The sequence below is a fragment of the Lipophrys pholis genome (assembly GCF_963383615.2).
Source record: "Lipophrys pholis genome assembly, chromosome: 8".
Taxonomy (NCBI): domain Eukaryota; kingdom Metazoa; phylum Chordata; class Actinopteri; order Blenniiformes; family Blenniidae; genus Lipophrys; species Lipophrys pholis.
This window is the reverse complement of record NC_137630.1, coordinates 23529985-23546659: the sequence shown is the minus strand read 5'-3', so window position 1 is coordinate 23546659 and position 16675 is coordinate 23529985. Positions and strand designations below refer to the sequence as shown.

The 16675-nt window shown below is 43.2% G+C and overlaps 1 protein-coding gene across 1 annotated transcript; it reads right to left on the bottom strand.

Moving 5' to 3' along the window:
• Positions 1-4304: 4304 nt before the first annotated feature.
• Positions 4305-16188, bottom strand: LOC308112765 (transcription initiation factor TFIID subunit 4-like). Its single transcript, XM_080468517.1, has 15 exons — positions 15143-16188; positions 13478-13632; positions 12682-12801; positions 10846-10992; positions 10637-10759; positions 10412-10501; positions 9871-10095; positions 9626-9758; positions 8291-8408; positions 7553-7722; positions 7329-7459; positions 7092-7217; positions 6791-6847; positions 6571-6690; positions 4305-6464 (listed from the first exon to the last, which is right to left on the bottom strand). Exons 1-15 carry the CDS (start codon positions 15777-15779, stop codon positions 6297-6299), a joined length of 2520 nt encoding a protein of 839 aa, XP_080324643.1. The 5' UTR covers positions 15780-16188; the 3' UTR covers positions 4305-6296.
• Positions 16189-16675: the final 487 nt, after the last annotated feature.

Here is a 16675-nt window from a genome sequence, read left to right as displayed (position 1 = left end):
AAAGGTTCTTACGCACCATTGAGTGTCTTTCCTGAGATCACGGCAACATTTTCACGGCGAGAGATGGAGATAAAATCACATTGGCAAAGACATTGGCTAATATGTTGGTCTGTACACTGCTACACCCAATCTGGCTTTTTGCTGAATATTATACCTCCGCCCCCTGATGATTAACTGCTTTGGTTTTGATTGTATACCAATGTTCTCGGATACACCCGGTGTGCAAGCAAAGAGAAACACTTTATATAAAGTCTCATTTAAGTGGCTGTGAATGCTTATTCCTAACCAATCAAAGTGCATTTAAATGGAACTTCTATTTGAACCACATGCAAGACTATGTAAGTGGCATTGTTGTTCAAAGGAGTCTCGCGCACCATCTTTTTAAAAAGAAAATGTACACTACACTTCCAGAATATTTCAAAGTATGTGAAATATATTCACTCATCTCCGTAGCTGTCAGTCAAAGACATTATCCTGTGAGCAGCCAGCAGCCTCTCATTATGCAAAATCAAACAAGGCAGTGGAATTGAGTTTGGTGTCCCAGAGTAACATAAGCAAATATAGCCTGACAACTCATATTGGAGAAGACTTAGAAGTCTGCCTATGCCTGGATATTAAGACAACGGAGACAACGGTTTGGGCAACTCCAGGCATGAGATACCTTGTCTGCAGAGGGAGCAGAACAAACAACCTTCTAAGCCTCAAATCCACCAAATCTGAACGAATCCCAGGAAGTGCTTTAGTGTGATCTTTACCGAAATGTCCATCTGTGTGTGTGTGTGTGTGTGTGTGTGTGTGTGTGTGTGTGTGTGTGTGTGTGTGTGTGTGTGTGTGTGTGTGTGTGTGTGTGTGTGTGTGTGTGTGTGTGTGTGTGTGTGTGTGTGTGTGTGTGTGTGTGTGTGTGTTCTCAGATCTTCATTGCGTTCTTGCAACAGAAGTCAGAAAGTTAGAGCATGCATAAAATCATCCTGCACCTACTTCCCCCTCTGAAGCAAAAGTTGGGTTTTCAGTTATAATTGGTTATTTTTTTTGATATTGCAACATATGGTAGTAAAAAATAAAAAAATAAAAAAATAAAAAAGACGGACTCGGGTCATACAAGCAACAAAGAGAAATGACACACACACTCAAAAATCCAGGTTTTTGTAAGTCAGAGATATGAGCAACAAAACGGAGCACCAGTGCCCTCGTGTGGAGACACTCCGCCAAACACCTCAGGAACGACTCCATCTGCTTTCCAACAAGAAGAAGGTGAAGCTGAGGGGGAACACATGTATTCATTCATTCATTAACATCTTGATCTGAATCACTCACGTTCCCATCTTTAAACGGTTTAGAGAAAACATGTTTTTCTATTTTTTTGTTTGTTTTTTTTTCGTGGGAGGAAACCAAAGTGAGACATGCACACAGGGGGAGAACATGCAAACTCAGCATGTTCAGAAAAGTCCACAAAACCCAGATATGAACCGTCGACATGCCACTAATCGTCACATCGCTGTGTGTCCCGCAGTGCAGTTCATCACTTCCTAATATTCACAAACTGCCACAGCAGCAAGAGAGTAATGACATGAGGGTTTGTAACCGTCGTACCATGAACAGCTTCATCCACTCGCTCCCACTATTCATAAATATTACTTTTTATCGCCCTGGAAAGACTGAGTCATTTCTAACATGATAAGACAAAGAGCTCGATGATTAAGCCCCGCTTTGTCATCGGGGGCATAAAAATCAAGAGACAGAATAAATTTATAGTGATGAAAGCGTGCAGACTGCAAAGGTGATGATGAGACATTTTTTGGCTCTGGCTGTGAAATATAAAAGCTCTGACAGTCCTCAGCAATTTGCTTTCTCTCTCTCTCTCTCTCACACACACACACACACACACACACACACACCCTTCGGGAAGCAGCCACAGAATTTGCACCTCAATTACTTGACAGGTTTGCATATTTGTTTACCCCCAAACCTTTGAAATATTCCCGACCCAGGCTTCGCCTTAATGTGTCCCTTCAAATGAGACATTTTTCTTTCTTTTATGTTTTATCTGAGAGTCAGCCTCACACTCCTCCCACCCAAGGTCAATGTGAAATTCAGACTCCTATTTTTCCCTTTTCTTTTTTTTCTTTTTTTTACTCTGTAGCTGCAGAGGTTACATCATGATAATGTGTAGCGTGGGGGGACTGAAAGTGCTGTAATTTTTATTTTAAAAAGATACTTCTTTTTTTTTTTTTTTATTAATCATCCCTCTTGTGAGGCCTGCATGATGTAACATCAGTCTCCTCCTCAAAACCTCTATGGGGGAGAAAGAAGTTAAACTCTGGAAATGTTTGACTGACTTTAATATATTAAAAAAAAACAAAAAACATCAAAACGATTAAGGTAGAAGTGAATTTAAGAGTAGAATGATTGCATTTGATATCAGTGCGTCTCAACCGAGTTTGAGCATTTCTGTCATTTTGCAGTCGGAATCCGATCCAACTGGCGCCGGGAGAACTGAAAATCTTTATTTACTGTGGACAAAACATCCTTTGATCACCTTTCAAGGTTAGGAGGGAATTAATGTTCTGTCTCATCCAACTGTAACAAGCATCCAGTTATTTGATTTCTGAGGACGGTGGCCTCGTCACTCCGCCTGCAAGTGTGACTCTGAAAGGCAAAGACAGACAGAAACCTTGCTTTTGTGTGGGGGGGGGGGGAATCCAACAATTTGATCAAATCCTCTTTAGGAATGCGCGGGGACCTTGGTTCAAACCCCCGACTGTCATGTGTGAAGAGAGAGACTGGTAAACACTGGGTTGTTTCTCTTTCTGGGAGGAACATTTTGTTGTCAGTGCGATGAGCTTTGTTATATGCAATAAAAAAAAAAAAAGCTGTTTCCCCGAAACAGATAACTTCAGAGCAGAAGTTTAATGTGAAATTCAAACCTTTTTTTTTTTTATTTTCTTTTATTTTAATACAGTGGAAAAGCACTATATAAGTGAAATCCATCCACACATCTCACATAGAGTCTTTCATGATTTCATCTCTTTATGTTTTTTCATGTGTCGGCGCAATTTACTACTCCCACATTTCACAAGAACACGGCTTCTGACCTGTGTGAATTCTCTTGTGTATCTTCAAATCATTTGATACACTGAAATAACATTTGCGACGGCTTATCTGACTCCAGATGTTTGTCCTTCAGAGTCTGAAATAAAAGCGAGTAAGACTCATTCTGTAATTCCTTCATTCGTTTATAAATGTCACTGCACTTTTCCAATCAAGCTCAGGTATTTCCGCTCAGAGCTCGACACGGGAAAACTTTTTCCGAAGGCAGACTATTGCTTACCAGACAAGAGGATATGAGTTTTCTTGCTGACAGTGAGACTAATGCATTGACTTAAAGTCTGCTCAGTGCTGTGGATGAGGACGGCGGGCCCAGTGGGATGTGGATGCTTATGAGGCAGGCTCTGGGAAAAACAGCAGATGGGACCAAAAAAAAAAAAAAAAAAAACCATCTAAACACTTGAAAAGTGCGACTCGAACCACGAGAGAAAACATCCTTCCAAGCATATTTTTGCGGCTCCCCTCAGTCTGAACTTTCCGGTTGTATGATGAAAACGTTTTGCTTCAAGTGCATCGGGACTAATGGCCCTCCTCATAGCCTGGTGGCGTGAGGAAGACGTGGCCGTTTCTCTCAAATCAATAAGCGTCGCTCCGCCGCATTAAACCTTTCAAGGACAAAGTTTAGAACGAAGGAGAAAACAACCTGAAAAGCCCAAGTTTGTATGACTGATTATCGGGGTTTTTTCCCCCCCTTTTTTTGCCGTTATAGTTGTGTTGATGTAGAAATCCTCCATGAGGATGAAAAGTATGAAAATGGATGGATGAATGGGAAGAAGTACTGAAAATGGGTTCTCAAATACAATTTTGTACTTATTGCTCAATTAGTATTATTTTTTTTTAAACACATTTTAGTGCATTTCTTTGGGAGCAGACATTTGCTAACAAAGTAGATCAAATTGAGACTATATCAATTAAATTTAGATATGCAGTTAAACTACAAAAAAGCAGATGAAAATGTTGGAAGACCAATGGAATTGGATATTGTATTGTTATTTTAAAAAGTGCCTAATTGCAGCAACGCTTCTAGAATTGAAGTCCATTTAATATTAAATGATCATTATTCATTTTACAGTGTCCTAAATATTGTTCTATACTGCATCTTGTGGAAGCTGTATCGCTCAAGTGAATATTTATACACCGAGGTGTAAAATAATCAATAAAAGACCTTTTACAAGCAAGAATACAATCAGCACAAGCATACGTTGTCATTTCTTGTTTTAATAGAGACTGTTCTCTCGCAGTCCTTTATAAAATAGCATTTCAAAACTTTTCCTAAATTCAGATATTCACATATAAACAAGAGACTGTGCAAAATATACAAGATATTGGCAAAAACAGAAAAGCACCATACTGTCGTCTCACTTGTCACACAGCGACGCGTATGTGAAGAATGAGACAAAATATAAATCTAGATACCGCAAACTAATGTACAGTAATAAATGTCACTGATCAACACCGTTTTTCTTTCAGATGACAAAAGGAGAGGCCAAATACTGAAATACAAAAGGCTATAAAGTAGGCATGTTCAGCTGATTGAGTAGATTTAGGGAAAAGCGGTCGGTCAAAGTGCAGCCCAGGTTATCGTTCATCCGATCTGCAGGAATGGAAAATGCACCGGCGTTGCTCTTTCACCGAAACGACTGTAATCATTAACATTATTCGGGGTTGAATCCTGCCGAGTTCAGAATTGACAATACAGGAAATTACCGACGCGGTGGGAACGCCTCAAAATGCTCACAACCAATTCACATCCAAACTTTGTAGCTTTGTATGATTCGCTGCAATTCTTCCCAGACTAAACCGTCAGAAGGAAAATCAGTCGCAGCAAAAAGTCTTTATAAATCATAATTTGCCGGCATGTGACACTGCACGCAATCCCCCCCCCGAAAAATAATGGAATCATTCAACCAAAACCAGACTTTTGTTTTCATATACGAAACATCTTCAGTCATCAGAATTCCCTTTCAAATTCGCTACAAGATGATGTCGTGGTTCGCCGTCACGCCCGACAGTAACAATGTCCCCAGTTTGATTGCGGACCTGGTCGACCTTCTGCACAGAGTATACATGTTCTCCCTGTGCGCCTGTGGTTTCCCTCTCAGTCAGAAAACGCCGCGCTTCAGGTTTATTGACGACTCCATATTGCTTGCGTTTGCCCAGTTACGGACTGGTCATCATCCGCTGTCAAGTAGGATAAGAGCCAGCCCCTCGTGACCTTAAGTTTGACAAAGCTGTGTGGAATTGGGTGCATTGTCGTGTGAATCCATTCGAGGCTAGAACACAAACTAATTGACAACAAGACAGGTGCATCGGGGATTTCACAAATAAACTATGCGTTTATTTGTATTCGAATTTCATCGATGTACCTGTATGTCGAGGGTGTTCACTGTGATGCACCTGGAGTTTAGAAGATATAATATAATGTTTAACACCATAGTCTGAACTTAAATAGACTTTCTTCCTCATTTAGGGACTCGTGTATAGAAGTAAACTTAAATAGAACATGTACATCATACCCAAGAATTGACAAATAAATAACAAGCTTCAACCAGATCAGCACAAACAGAAAAAGATGTGTGTGTGTGGTGTGTGTGTCTGTAAAGTGTAAACAAAAATACACTCATCCTACAAACCTGATGAGATAGCTGAATAACTGAAATGGTTTGATCAACACATTCTAATCGATATGGCTTCATTTGTCAAGAAGGCAACTCAGCAGATGACGCGATTGGTCGAGATCAGACTGTAAAATAATCCACAGGCATATAAACATAAGATAAATAAAATCCTCTGTTAAGGGCTTAAATAAACAACTGAACACTTTAAGGAGCTTTTCTGCTACAACACAGATGTCACTACAATGACACTTGGTTTATTTGCGTGAGTGAAGTGTGGCTGGGTGGAACCGGTCTCTGGAGGAGCAAACCGAGCCGAGGGGCGCAGCGACGTCACGGCCGGGCGCCAGTATCTGCTCCATCTCTGCACTGGAAACACAAAAGGCTTTTTCGCTTGAAGAGGCTTTTAAAGGCTGACGCCTCTTCGGCGTTGCGCGTCGTTTTCTGCCCACGGACAGATGTCTGGTCGCTCAGCGGTGGGCGATCAAAGAAAGTACCGGCAGGGAGGGTCTGCGTTGAGGGTCAGCGCTGCCTGCTTAATGCCACTAAGTGAGACTAGTCATTTGAATGCAGCTGCTATTTGAGGAAGCCTTTATAAAGCAGGTGTGAGTGGCTGGTCCCTCGTTCGTTCTCCAGGCAGAAGAGCAGGTCCCTGAGGTTGACTCGAGTGATGCGCTGTCGCATAAACTGTCTGGAGCCTGCGCCACCGGAGACCCCAGGCTGAGAGGGACCCGACCCCGAGCCCTTGGGAGGGTGAAACAAACCCAGAAAGGCCGTTTACATTTCTTTACTGAATTCAAAATTTGAACTCGCTGCCGTGATCTTTGGCAACCGGATGCTTATTACTCACCTCTGCACTTGCGCCCTGAACAGGAGAGTCCATTTTGCGCTTTTTTCTGGGGCCGATGGCCGCCAGTGCAGTTAGGTTGGCTTCTCTCTGCCTGATCTGAGCCAGCTCCTGCTGTTGCATCTGCAATACAAGCAGTAACACACAGATCAATCACACGAGCTCATGAAGAGGCTGCATGAACAAAGCAATGACAAAATCACTTATTTTAGCAAATACTTGCCTCTTTGGCCTTCTGCTTCAGCCGCAGCTGTTCGGGGTCTTCTTGCCGTGACCGAGACTGCGGTAATGTAAAGGACATTTGAATATTTCAGGGTGGACATGTTCAATTCATTTAATCGGCTGTTTTATTCATCCGCTCACTCATAGTTTGCATATTTGTTATCTGGTGAACGTTAGCGGCAGAGGGAATGTATATTAATGACACTGACCCGAGATCACTCCCACGACTTCTCTATAATTATGATAGTGTGCAGGTCTTTTCCTGTCAATGACGCGACGTGTCCTTGTCTGAATATTGTTACCTTGGCGGCCTTCAAGAGGATCTCTCTCTCCTCCCCTTCCTTCCTTTGCTTTTCCACTTGATCCAGCTGCTCGAAGAATTTGAGCTGGTCCCGCACGTCGCTGACCTGCTCGTACCGCCCATCCTCCTGAAGGTGGCGAGAAGCGAGACGTCGCACCAGAGGACAGAGCGAATATTGAAACCGAGCGTGTGACACAAGCGTCTCGCCTGCTCTCAAACTCCTGCCATCAGTTATCACCTTGAAAGGTATGTTCTTCTGCTGAGCCACCTGTGACACCTTTCCCAGCAGATTTTGCAGCCGCTGCTGTGTCGCATGGGAGACGAAGTTGACGACGTCTGCGCCCAACTCGCTGACGCCGAACTTCTTACCTGTCAGGGCGGCAGTGAACACGGACAGAGGTTTTAAGGGAGCGCCAGCCGACACCGGCGGACGCACTCGACGCTTGCTCGTACGCCTCTCACCGATCTCCAGAGCGATCCGCGTGAGTGACGGGCCGGATAGGAAGGTCTCGTCCTTACACGATCGAGTCACCATGCCAACAAGCCCAGAGCTGGTTGCTAAGATACGGGCACTCTCCTCTGACAGGTTGACTCCTGCCATGGAGGCCACATCATTGATATCATCGTCGTCTCTGGATGGCAAAAAAAAAAAAAAAAAAGAAGACATAAGCACACAACTTTGGCGAGTTTCCAGTTCTATGAAATTTAAAAATGGCTTACATCAAAACCATAAACTAACTGTAAACGGGCATAAAAACTTTTTTTGTGACTGTTTAAAGAACTGTATTACAAAATAGAGAATGAATAACAGTAATCGGAGTAAAACTGTTTCCTAAACACTCACTTCAGAATTGTTCAAATCCATTTTGTGAGATATATATTTATACATTCCAAAGGGATCATTTTAGCAAATGATACAGCTACACTATGTCACGTAGAAACATTTCCAACTTTAGCACTACTTAACATGTATTATGTGACATACAGTAAACTGTAGTCTAATGACAGGAAGTTAATGCACCAATTTAAAGACCATAAATCTCTCTCTCTTTTTTTTTTTAAGGCAACATGATGTGGTTATACAAAGCAGGATATCACTCAATAAATAAGAACTTCCTTCCCTTTGATTAATAACCTGTATGGCGATGAAACAAAGGCCAGTAACTGAACAAAATGAATGAAATCATCTGTTTGACAAACCTGAACGATCCCCCTCCCGCCTCATTCTGCTTGTACTTGTGAGACGAAGCGAGAGAAGCTTGATTGATAATGTGTACTTCTTTGGCCCCCGGAGGCAACATCTGCTTCACTGTTGGAACTAAACAGAAAGCAAGGACAGGAATTTCAAATGGGAATAATGACTTGCATTTGCAGCCAAGCCAACACACACGAAGTACCTGAACGCAGATATTTCAAGTTAATATTATACCCAATGACGCCACAAGATGGCAGCAACTCCATGAGGCTCATAAAAGATGAAGAGCAAATGCACACAGTCTCACATCAGTTTGGCTTGTGGATCATTTAATGAATGTTCACTGGGGACCACATGGGGCATCCAAAAAAATAATAATCATGCATTGAGAGTATGTTGGGAAAAAGTACTGGTTCTGGTTTACTGTGTTCCAACATGGCATCTGAGCAAAAGGCCATACACTGGAAAGCCTGTTTCATTGCCTTATAAAGTGCCACATTTGTAAGATGCATGCATTTGTGGCATGAGCAGCAAAGTTGACAATGTTGGTGCTACCCATGAAGGAAATTTCCAAACCTTCTTTAATGGCAAACAGCTTTTCCTTACTGTGGTTATTCACTTCTTTTTTTTTCGCCCACACTTCTGGTTGTCAAAGTTAGCAAATATCACTTTTTCAAGTTAATTCTGCTAAATGCGATCATATTCTGCGGATGCAACTATACCTTACTTTAGTTTCCCCCACTGTTCAAAAACATGCATCTGATGTTAATTGGAGATTGTCCTCAATAGTGAATGAGAGTGTGTGTGACTGTCTCTTTGTTTTCTTGTCACCTGGGACCTGCTAGTGAGGCCTGCAGCTCTAAATTGGATAAAGCTGAACAGAAGCTGGTTGGATGGTGACTGAACTGTGACTGGCTCCAGCCTCCAGCGACCCGATGTCACATGGATCAATGGAAAAAGCACTATGCAAGATACTCCTACTGCTCTGCATCAGAGACGTTTTTGCATTTCTCTGGATGGTTTGTCAAGTGGAGGAGATTCAAATTGACACTCATCAACAGTGATCTGTTCTCAACTCACTGGGTTCACAGCTTCACCTTTGACGGAAGTAAATGAACTCTCAAATGTCCACAATTGGTGAAAAACAAGCAAAATAGGTGCAAGATGTTGAGCTTTTCTGACAATGAATTCAAATTCTTGCAAGAAAACCATTGCATTATCTTCATAAGGGCCGGTCATTGACAACCAAACAGATGCATGTTGCCCACAGTCTGCATGTACAAAGCCAGTGCAGTGAACAGAGCAAGTAGATTAAATGAAAATATGTGTGTAGCACTCACCTGTTTGCAGCGGTTTAACAGCGTGCGACTGGCCCACAACAATACGGCTGTGTGTTGGCCCTCTTATTGTTACCATGGGAGACTGAGTCAGGGTCCCCTGCGGCCTTACAAGGCTCTGCGGCTGGGACACAATCTGCGAACAATTAAAAGAGAAACACTTACATGTGAAATTCGTCGTTGTATATTCTACATACAACACGCGCCGATTCAGGCAGTGACTGACATCCAGCAGCATCATTTATTACCAGGCTGGGTTTACTGTGAGGAGTCTGTGTGAGGCTGATGACTGTGGCTTTGGTTGTGGTGGTGCTGGTGGCGGTGGAGACGGTGGTGGAGAGAGGGGGTCGCAGAACTACGGCGGTGAGAGCCTTGGAGGCTGCAGCAGACTGGCAGCTGGACTGAGGCTGCAGGCTGTCCTGGATGAAGGCCTCGGAGTCCGGGGTCATCTGGCGCAGTGCTGGGAGACTTCTCTGCAGCAGAACAAAAACAAAAACTGTGTGAGCAAAGGCTCATTCTGGTAAAGCCATGGGTGGATCTCTACACATAATTAGTACAGAGGAGTAACATTCACAACACAAATGGTAAATTGTGCTTATTCTAGCATTACTCTCACATTAAAGAAAGGTTAACATTGTGTAAATTCATTTTAAAAGGTTTTGACATGATGAAAGTTGTCAATGGGGAAAAGTACTATTTTGAGCGGAGTCAAATAAAACCACTTTTATTATATTTCACAAGGATTGCAATTAGATAAATGCAAACGCGACTGTTGGTTAGTCAACTCACCTTCAGAAAAGGTACAAGATATGGCTGTGGTGAAGACTTGAGCTCCTGGTATAACCTGCTGGTGAAATCTTCTGCCTCAATCTTTGCCTCCTGTTGAAATGCAGAAGGACGATGCATCAGCTCTCGAAAAATAAACTGAGAAAGCAGACTGAAGAAATTCCAAAAAAGCCGAGAAGAGGAATCAAATTGTAATGCAGAAATGATGAAAAAGAAATAAACAAGCACCAGCAGGCTCTTAACCAGCTCCTTGACATTAGCCGTGGTCGCAGACGACTGTTTTCCACTCGATGCCAGCTTGATCAGCGTAGAAAGAAAATTTCTACACTTTTTCACATTCTCCAGCGTTTCCTGTCAACATATACATGAGAACAGCATTGAGTTTTTCTATGTTCCTACACAGACAAGAGTATCAAAGGCTGCCATTTTCCCCTTACAGCTGAAATGGGTGTGGGAGCGACGGGGGTCCCAGTGGTCCCCACCCTCTGTGTCACTGCTGTGGCTGCGGTTCCAGGGTGGACTGTGGTGGGAGTTCCTACAGGCTGACCCGTGGTAGTGGCAGTTCCTCCCAGCACCATGGTGTTCTGTATGAGTCGGAGAACATGCAATAATGAGGTGATACACAGGAAAATCACAGTTTTGGCAGAGTGCAGTCCATTTCTACGAGGACAAGACAAACGTTTTAGTCTTAAGTTTTAGTGATGTAGTAGTTAGCATTCTTGCTTCATATGCGGACGGCCTTGTGTTCTAACATGGGCCGGGCCTTCCTGTGTGGAGTTTGCATGTTCTCACTCTGCGTGCATCGATTTTCTTCAGTTACTCCAGTTTCCTTTCACAGTCCAAAAATCCCACACAGAGGTCAATTGGTCAATTTTAAATGATCTGTGTGGTTGTGTGTATCTCTGTTTGCCCTGCGATGGATTGGTGACCTGTCCAGGGTGTCCCTTACCTTCAGCCATAGTTAACTGGGATCAACTCCAGCACTCCACAACCCTATACCGGATGGAGTGTTAAAGAAATTGAGGGATGGAATACTTGGTCACCTAAAATTGAGATACAATTTGTGTGCTGTATACATGTCATTTATACAGAACTCACGCTCAGGGATTTCTTTTTTTACATTACAACTCCAGTTAAAAACAAAAATATGAAAAGTTTGGGGCAATGAGCACTTGCACTGATATTCTATGACACTTGATGCAATTTAGGATTACCAGACTTTGATTATGACCAAGGTAGGGTACCAATTAACCTACAGAGTTTTTGGACTGTTGGAGGAGACCAGAGTAGCTGGATAGAGCAGCACTGAAAGAACATGCAAACTCCACAAAGACAACCTCGGCCCGAACTCAAACCCACAAGAAACCCTGCTCTGAAGCAAAGAATACAACATAAATAAAAAGAGGATGCAATGATTTGCAATTCTAATACACACATTTAAAATAAGACAAATGCAATAGGATCATATTCCCATGTCATGTGCTGTCCTATGAAGGTGTCCCTGACAAGGACGTCCCCCGAAGAGCCAATACATTTTGTACAATGGTCCTCACTAAAAACAAACAAAGACCTGCAAAACAAGCAAACACCGAGGTCTAGTATATTGCGTTAACCTTCAAGGAAATTTCCATGGCAACCTGAATATTCATATTTTCAAGAACAATTAAGACAAACAGCAAGGTTTTCAAAATGAGCAAACAAGCCAGCCAGAGAAAGAAATGAAAAATGCGGTGCCCTGACACAACATCAAGTCCTTTCATGGCAATTAATCAACCAAACAACATGAATACGCAAAGTGTGACGCACAGGTTTGTTTTTTTTAATATTTAAATGGCAGCAGGAGATCAGTGCTGTGCAAGAGAAATCTACCCAAAGAGCAATGGTGAAATGGATTACTTAAATTTCTTTAATAAATTAATGTAATATACCACAAAGCCTCCCCGAACACACAAGCTCCATTCAAATCTGGGGTGACTAATTGTTGTTAGTGTCCTGGATAATCCCATTATTTTCAGAGCACAGTGCTGGCAATTCTAACTGAAGCAAATGTAATTGAAGCAATGCCAGACCATCTTGAGTAAAGACTGAGACAGACTCTGAGGTTAGGGAAGAAATAAGGTTTCAATAAATAAAAAAACCAACAGGTGACTTTGAATCGATACCTTTTGTGTTTGAGAGTTCAAATGTTTATACTCTGAGATAAATGGACTTAAATATTACAACCCGTAATAACTGCTTCACACGTATTGTGATGTAGTGTATAGGGTAGCGACCTGCAGTACAGGAGGCCTCTGGAGGGTGGTGGTGGCTGTCATGGTGGTCTGGACAGGGGAAACTTGTTTGATGATGGTGGTGGGAGTCGCTGGACGAGCCAACAGCGACGCTCCTGGAGCCTGAAAAGGTACGAAAGGTAAGGCTGCACACTGTGAAGGTAACAGGACCATGTGGGAATATGAAGACAAAGTAGACAGTTTCACGTTACGTATGCATTCTTCAACCATCTTTGAAAGTAAAAAAAAAAAAAAAAGTGCTTTCTATATTTTTTTAACCTCTGCAGAAGTTAAACACCGCTGACTGGTCAGACACCATGCAAAGACAAAGACGTTTTGAAAAACGAGCAACCAAAATGTATTTCAGTGTCTTATTCCAATTTGTTTACTCAGCTCTTTATTATGAAGAAATGCCAAAAACGAAATAATGAAAACAGTAAATATCTGCTCAACATTTCTCTAATTCTCAGAACCAATCTCTGGGTCTCACGTAATGACTGAGACCAAACTTTTCTGTGCAATGACAGTAACACCACCTAACTTCTAATAAAGTGAAAACATTTATGCTAAAATATCCCACCAAAAGCCTGTGATAAATTTAAATGCGTCCATTTCAAAATGTTTACAGACTTGTGACATGAAATACTAAAAAAAAAAATTGACCATTAAATTTACCCATTTAAATCACATTAAGTGGAACAGTACCATCTGGCTGTTTCTTCAGGTCTGTGTAAATTTGGAGTAAGAAGTGTTTGTCAGTCCCATTTTCCCGTGACGACTGGGTGAAGCCGATGTGTACCTGCAGAGATGTGATCTGGACAGGTGGGGTGCTGGCCGGGGCGACAGGTCGTGGAGTCATGGCACTTTGTGATTGAGACTGCGCCTGCATCTGAGCCAAAGTCTGCTGGTGAATCATCAGCAGCTGCCCGCTCTCGCTGCGGACCAAGACCATGCCTGCACGCAGCAAACGTCAAGTCAAAAAGGTTGATAACTTGCTGTCCAAACCAATTCACCCATAGAATATGGAGTTCATATGAAGGAGTACGAATCCTTCAGTGAACTGTACAGATATTCAGCCACTTAGCGATAATAAAAAGTAACACGTTAACTGGGCATTGAATAACTGGATGAGGTGGAGCTTCTTCTCTAAGGCTGTGTATAATTGTGTTTGTGACAAATGAAGGTCTTGACTTGATTTCGTAACACATCCATGCTCCAAGTAAATCTGTCATCTTACCTCTGAAACTTTACCGCACCCGTGTATATTTTTAGTAAAGGATTATGGTAAGTTTGTGTGATTAGTGGCTTAAGTTTGACTTGTTGTAAAAGGCTGACGACAAAGTTGTAAAAGTTAAAGATAGTTAAACAGGAAACTTTGCAGGTTTGGACATGTTGGGAAAAAAACTGTTTGCTCTGGCTTATTTTTTGGTTTGGAAAGGATTTCTCCACATGCTACACAGTGTTTTATTATGAGCATTCACTAAAGTACTGTGCAAAAGTTTCAAGCTGATGCGTGCCTGTGTTTTAGTTTTTTTTTTTTATTGAAATCCATATTTGGTCAACCTTTGCCTTCAAAGCAGCATCAGTTCTTCACAGGGCACAAGCGAACATTTTTCTAAAGAAGACAATGTTTGAAAACAGAACTGAGCTCAGATCTTCTGTGGATGTAACTTGGTTGAGATATTTCTGTCTCTTCGTGGAAACCGAGACAGACCCAATTCATGTTACGATCAGGGCCGTATGGAGACCACATTATTGCTTCTAGTCCCCCAAGTTCTGAAACTCTGGCTTTGTGTTTGGGGCTCTGAAACAGAATACAGTACATTCAGACACCTTCCTGCTGGTAAACATAGCATTATACCACACCGGCATGAAACCTTTGCATATTAGAGTACACCCTCACACAAAACCTGAATTTATCCTTCAAATGTCATGAAGGTAACCAAGATATCGGCAAGTAATATCCAGGGAAAGTCTAACCCTGTAGCCAAATCTTTAAAACACACAGTGGCAACTTGAAGGATACACAGGAACAGTGAATGTGAGAGCATTGTGTTATTGTTGCACACAGGCTGAAGTGAGAAAAGCTGATAACAGAACAATGCTACTTTCATCTACTTCAGCAAAAATAAGTTGTTGTCCTGCTCCGCAGTAAGAACCTTGTCCACTCCTAATCTGTTGTCACACAGACAATCAATTCAACTCACTGCGAAAAAACAAACTAAACAATCTGTAGCACAAAAAGAAACTAAAGGGACTCACGAATAGCTGATTGCATGCAACCTCTCCATCAACTTATTCTTAATAGTTATTTTGTATTAATCACTTCAATAAATCACAGTGTGTGGTAAATGAAGACATTACGGTTTGGATGTATTAGATAGTGATCAATTTCTCAACATTTAATGTAGTTTCTCAAATGACTGTGACTAACAAACTTTCCAGAAGTTCTCAAACACGTTACCTGGAGGAAGCTGGATGTTTTGGATATTCCGGGTGTTCTGCTGAGGTTGGGCGAGTCTGGGAGCCAACACCTGAGCAGTGATAGTTCTTACTCCTCCCGGAGGAGTGGCAGCAGTGGTTGAAGGTACTGAAGTTCTTATGGTTTGCAAAACTGTCGGACTCCTCACCGGTGTCCCGGTCGCAACAGCTGCCGCCACCACATGGGCTCCAGCCTGTGTTGTTGCTTTTGCAGAGTCCAACTTGTTGCCTTGAGAGCCCGCCGTGCAGACAGCGGCGGGCGAAGTGTTATTTTGCATAGATGGCCTCACGAGAGTGACTGTTGGGACACTTTTTACGGTCGATGTCGCAGCGGTTTGAGCACTCGCAGTAGTCCGGATAATAGTGCTCGGTGTCGCAGACGCGGCTGCTCCAACGGGTCCGTTGTGCACGAGCGTGACGGTGGGCTGCGAGCCGCCGCTGTCAGCGGGTCCGCCTCCGGAGATGTGACACTTCATCACCACGGTACTCCCATTCAAAGTTTGAATACCGGTGACAGGAGCTTTCCCAGCACCGGGTGTTCCGGTAACAACTCCACTCGCCGTCGCCGGCTGGGTCACATTCGGTTCCGCCGCCGACGTGACCCCATCTGCCCCGTCCATGCTTGAACCGCGGGACCCCGAAACGTTACCGAGACCTGCGGTCCCTACGGCGGTGGAAACACGTGAAAGCAGGCGCGTGTCCACGAACTCTCCGATAAACAAGAGTTTCTAAAGCAACGTGACCACAATTAGCTGCTGTTAGCTAACTGGAGAGCGCAGCTATCTTACCTGCTTGTTGTAAAACTCTCACTTTGCTGCCCTGAACATTAGAATTGCTTCCTAAATCCGAGTTGACGACGAGAGTCGCCGCGAACTGCGGCCCGGTTGTTGCGTTGGCGCGTCCCGCTCCTTTAAGCTCGGACTCCAGAGACCCGACCAGATCACTAACTACTTTTTGGTCCACATCTGTGTCAAGGAAAACATCCTCCAACAAATCGGAGCCCGCCGCCATCTTTACCCAGCTACGCTCGCTCGTGAGACGCATGCGCCGATTGGACGCGACTTCCGTGACGTAATCCCGGCGAGCGCCGTGATTGGTTACTCGAAGAAGATAAAGCCTGCTCCGATCGGGTTCGAGCCGCAGTTTAACACAATTTATCCGATCTTGTCACAGCTGGAGCTGATGTGACCAGAGCACTGATCAAACGAACCACACGTCCCTGCATTGTTACGCACAGCCATTAAACATTTTGCACGTATTTCTCCCCGTTCTACAGTCTCAAGATGGCTGCATTTAGGTTATTTTATTTCCAAGAAAACCAAAGCATCCCTTGAATTGTAAATCCATCGATCTTCTACAGCGCTCCATCCTGTGCAGGGTACTGGGGCCAATCCCCGTGCACCCTGCACAGGTCACCAGAACATCACAGGGAAGACACACACATTCACATCTAGGTTCCCCAATTAACCACACACACGTTTCATAAACCCACATGGGAAGAACATGCAAACGCTAC

Excerpts from the sequence above, each read along its gene's own strand:
- LOC308112765 (XM_080468517.1), bottom strand. The coding sequence starts at position 15,779 with ATGGACGGGGCAGATGGGGTCACGTCGGCGGCGGAACCGAATGTGACC. Across the intron at positions 13,633-15,142 it reads AAACATCCAGCTTCCTCCAG|GCATGGTCTTGGTCCGCAGC; the intron begins GTAACGTGTTTG and ends TGCTGCGTGCAG. Across the intron at positions 6,848-7,091 it reads TCCTCTTGAAGGCCGCCAAG|TCTCGGTCACGGCAAGAAGA; the intron begins GTAACAATATTC and ends ACATTACCGCAG.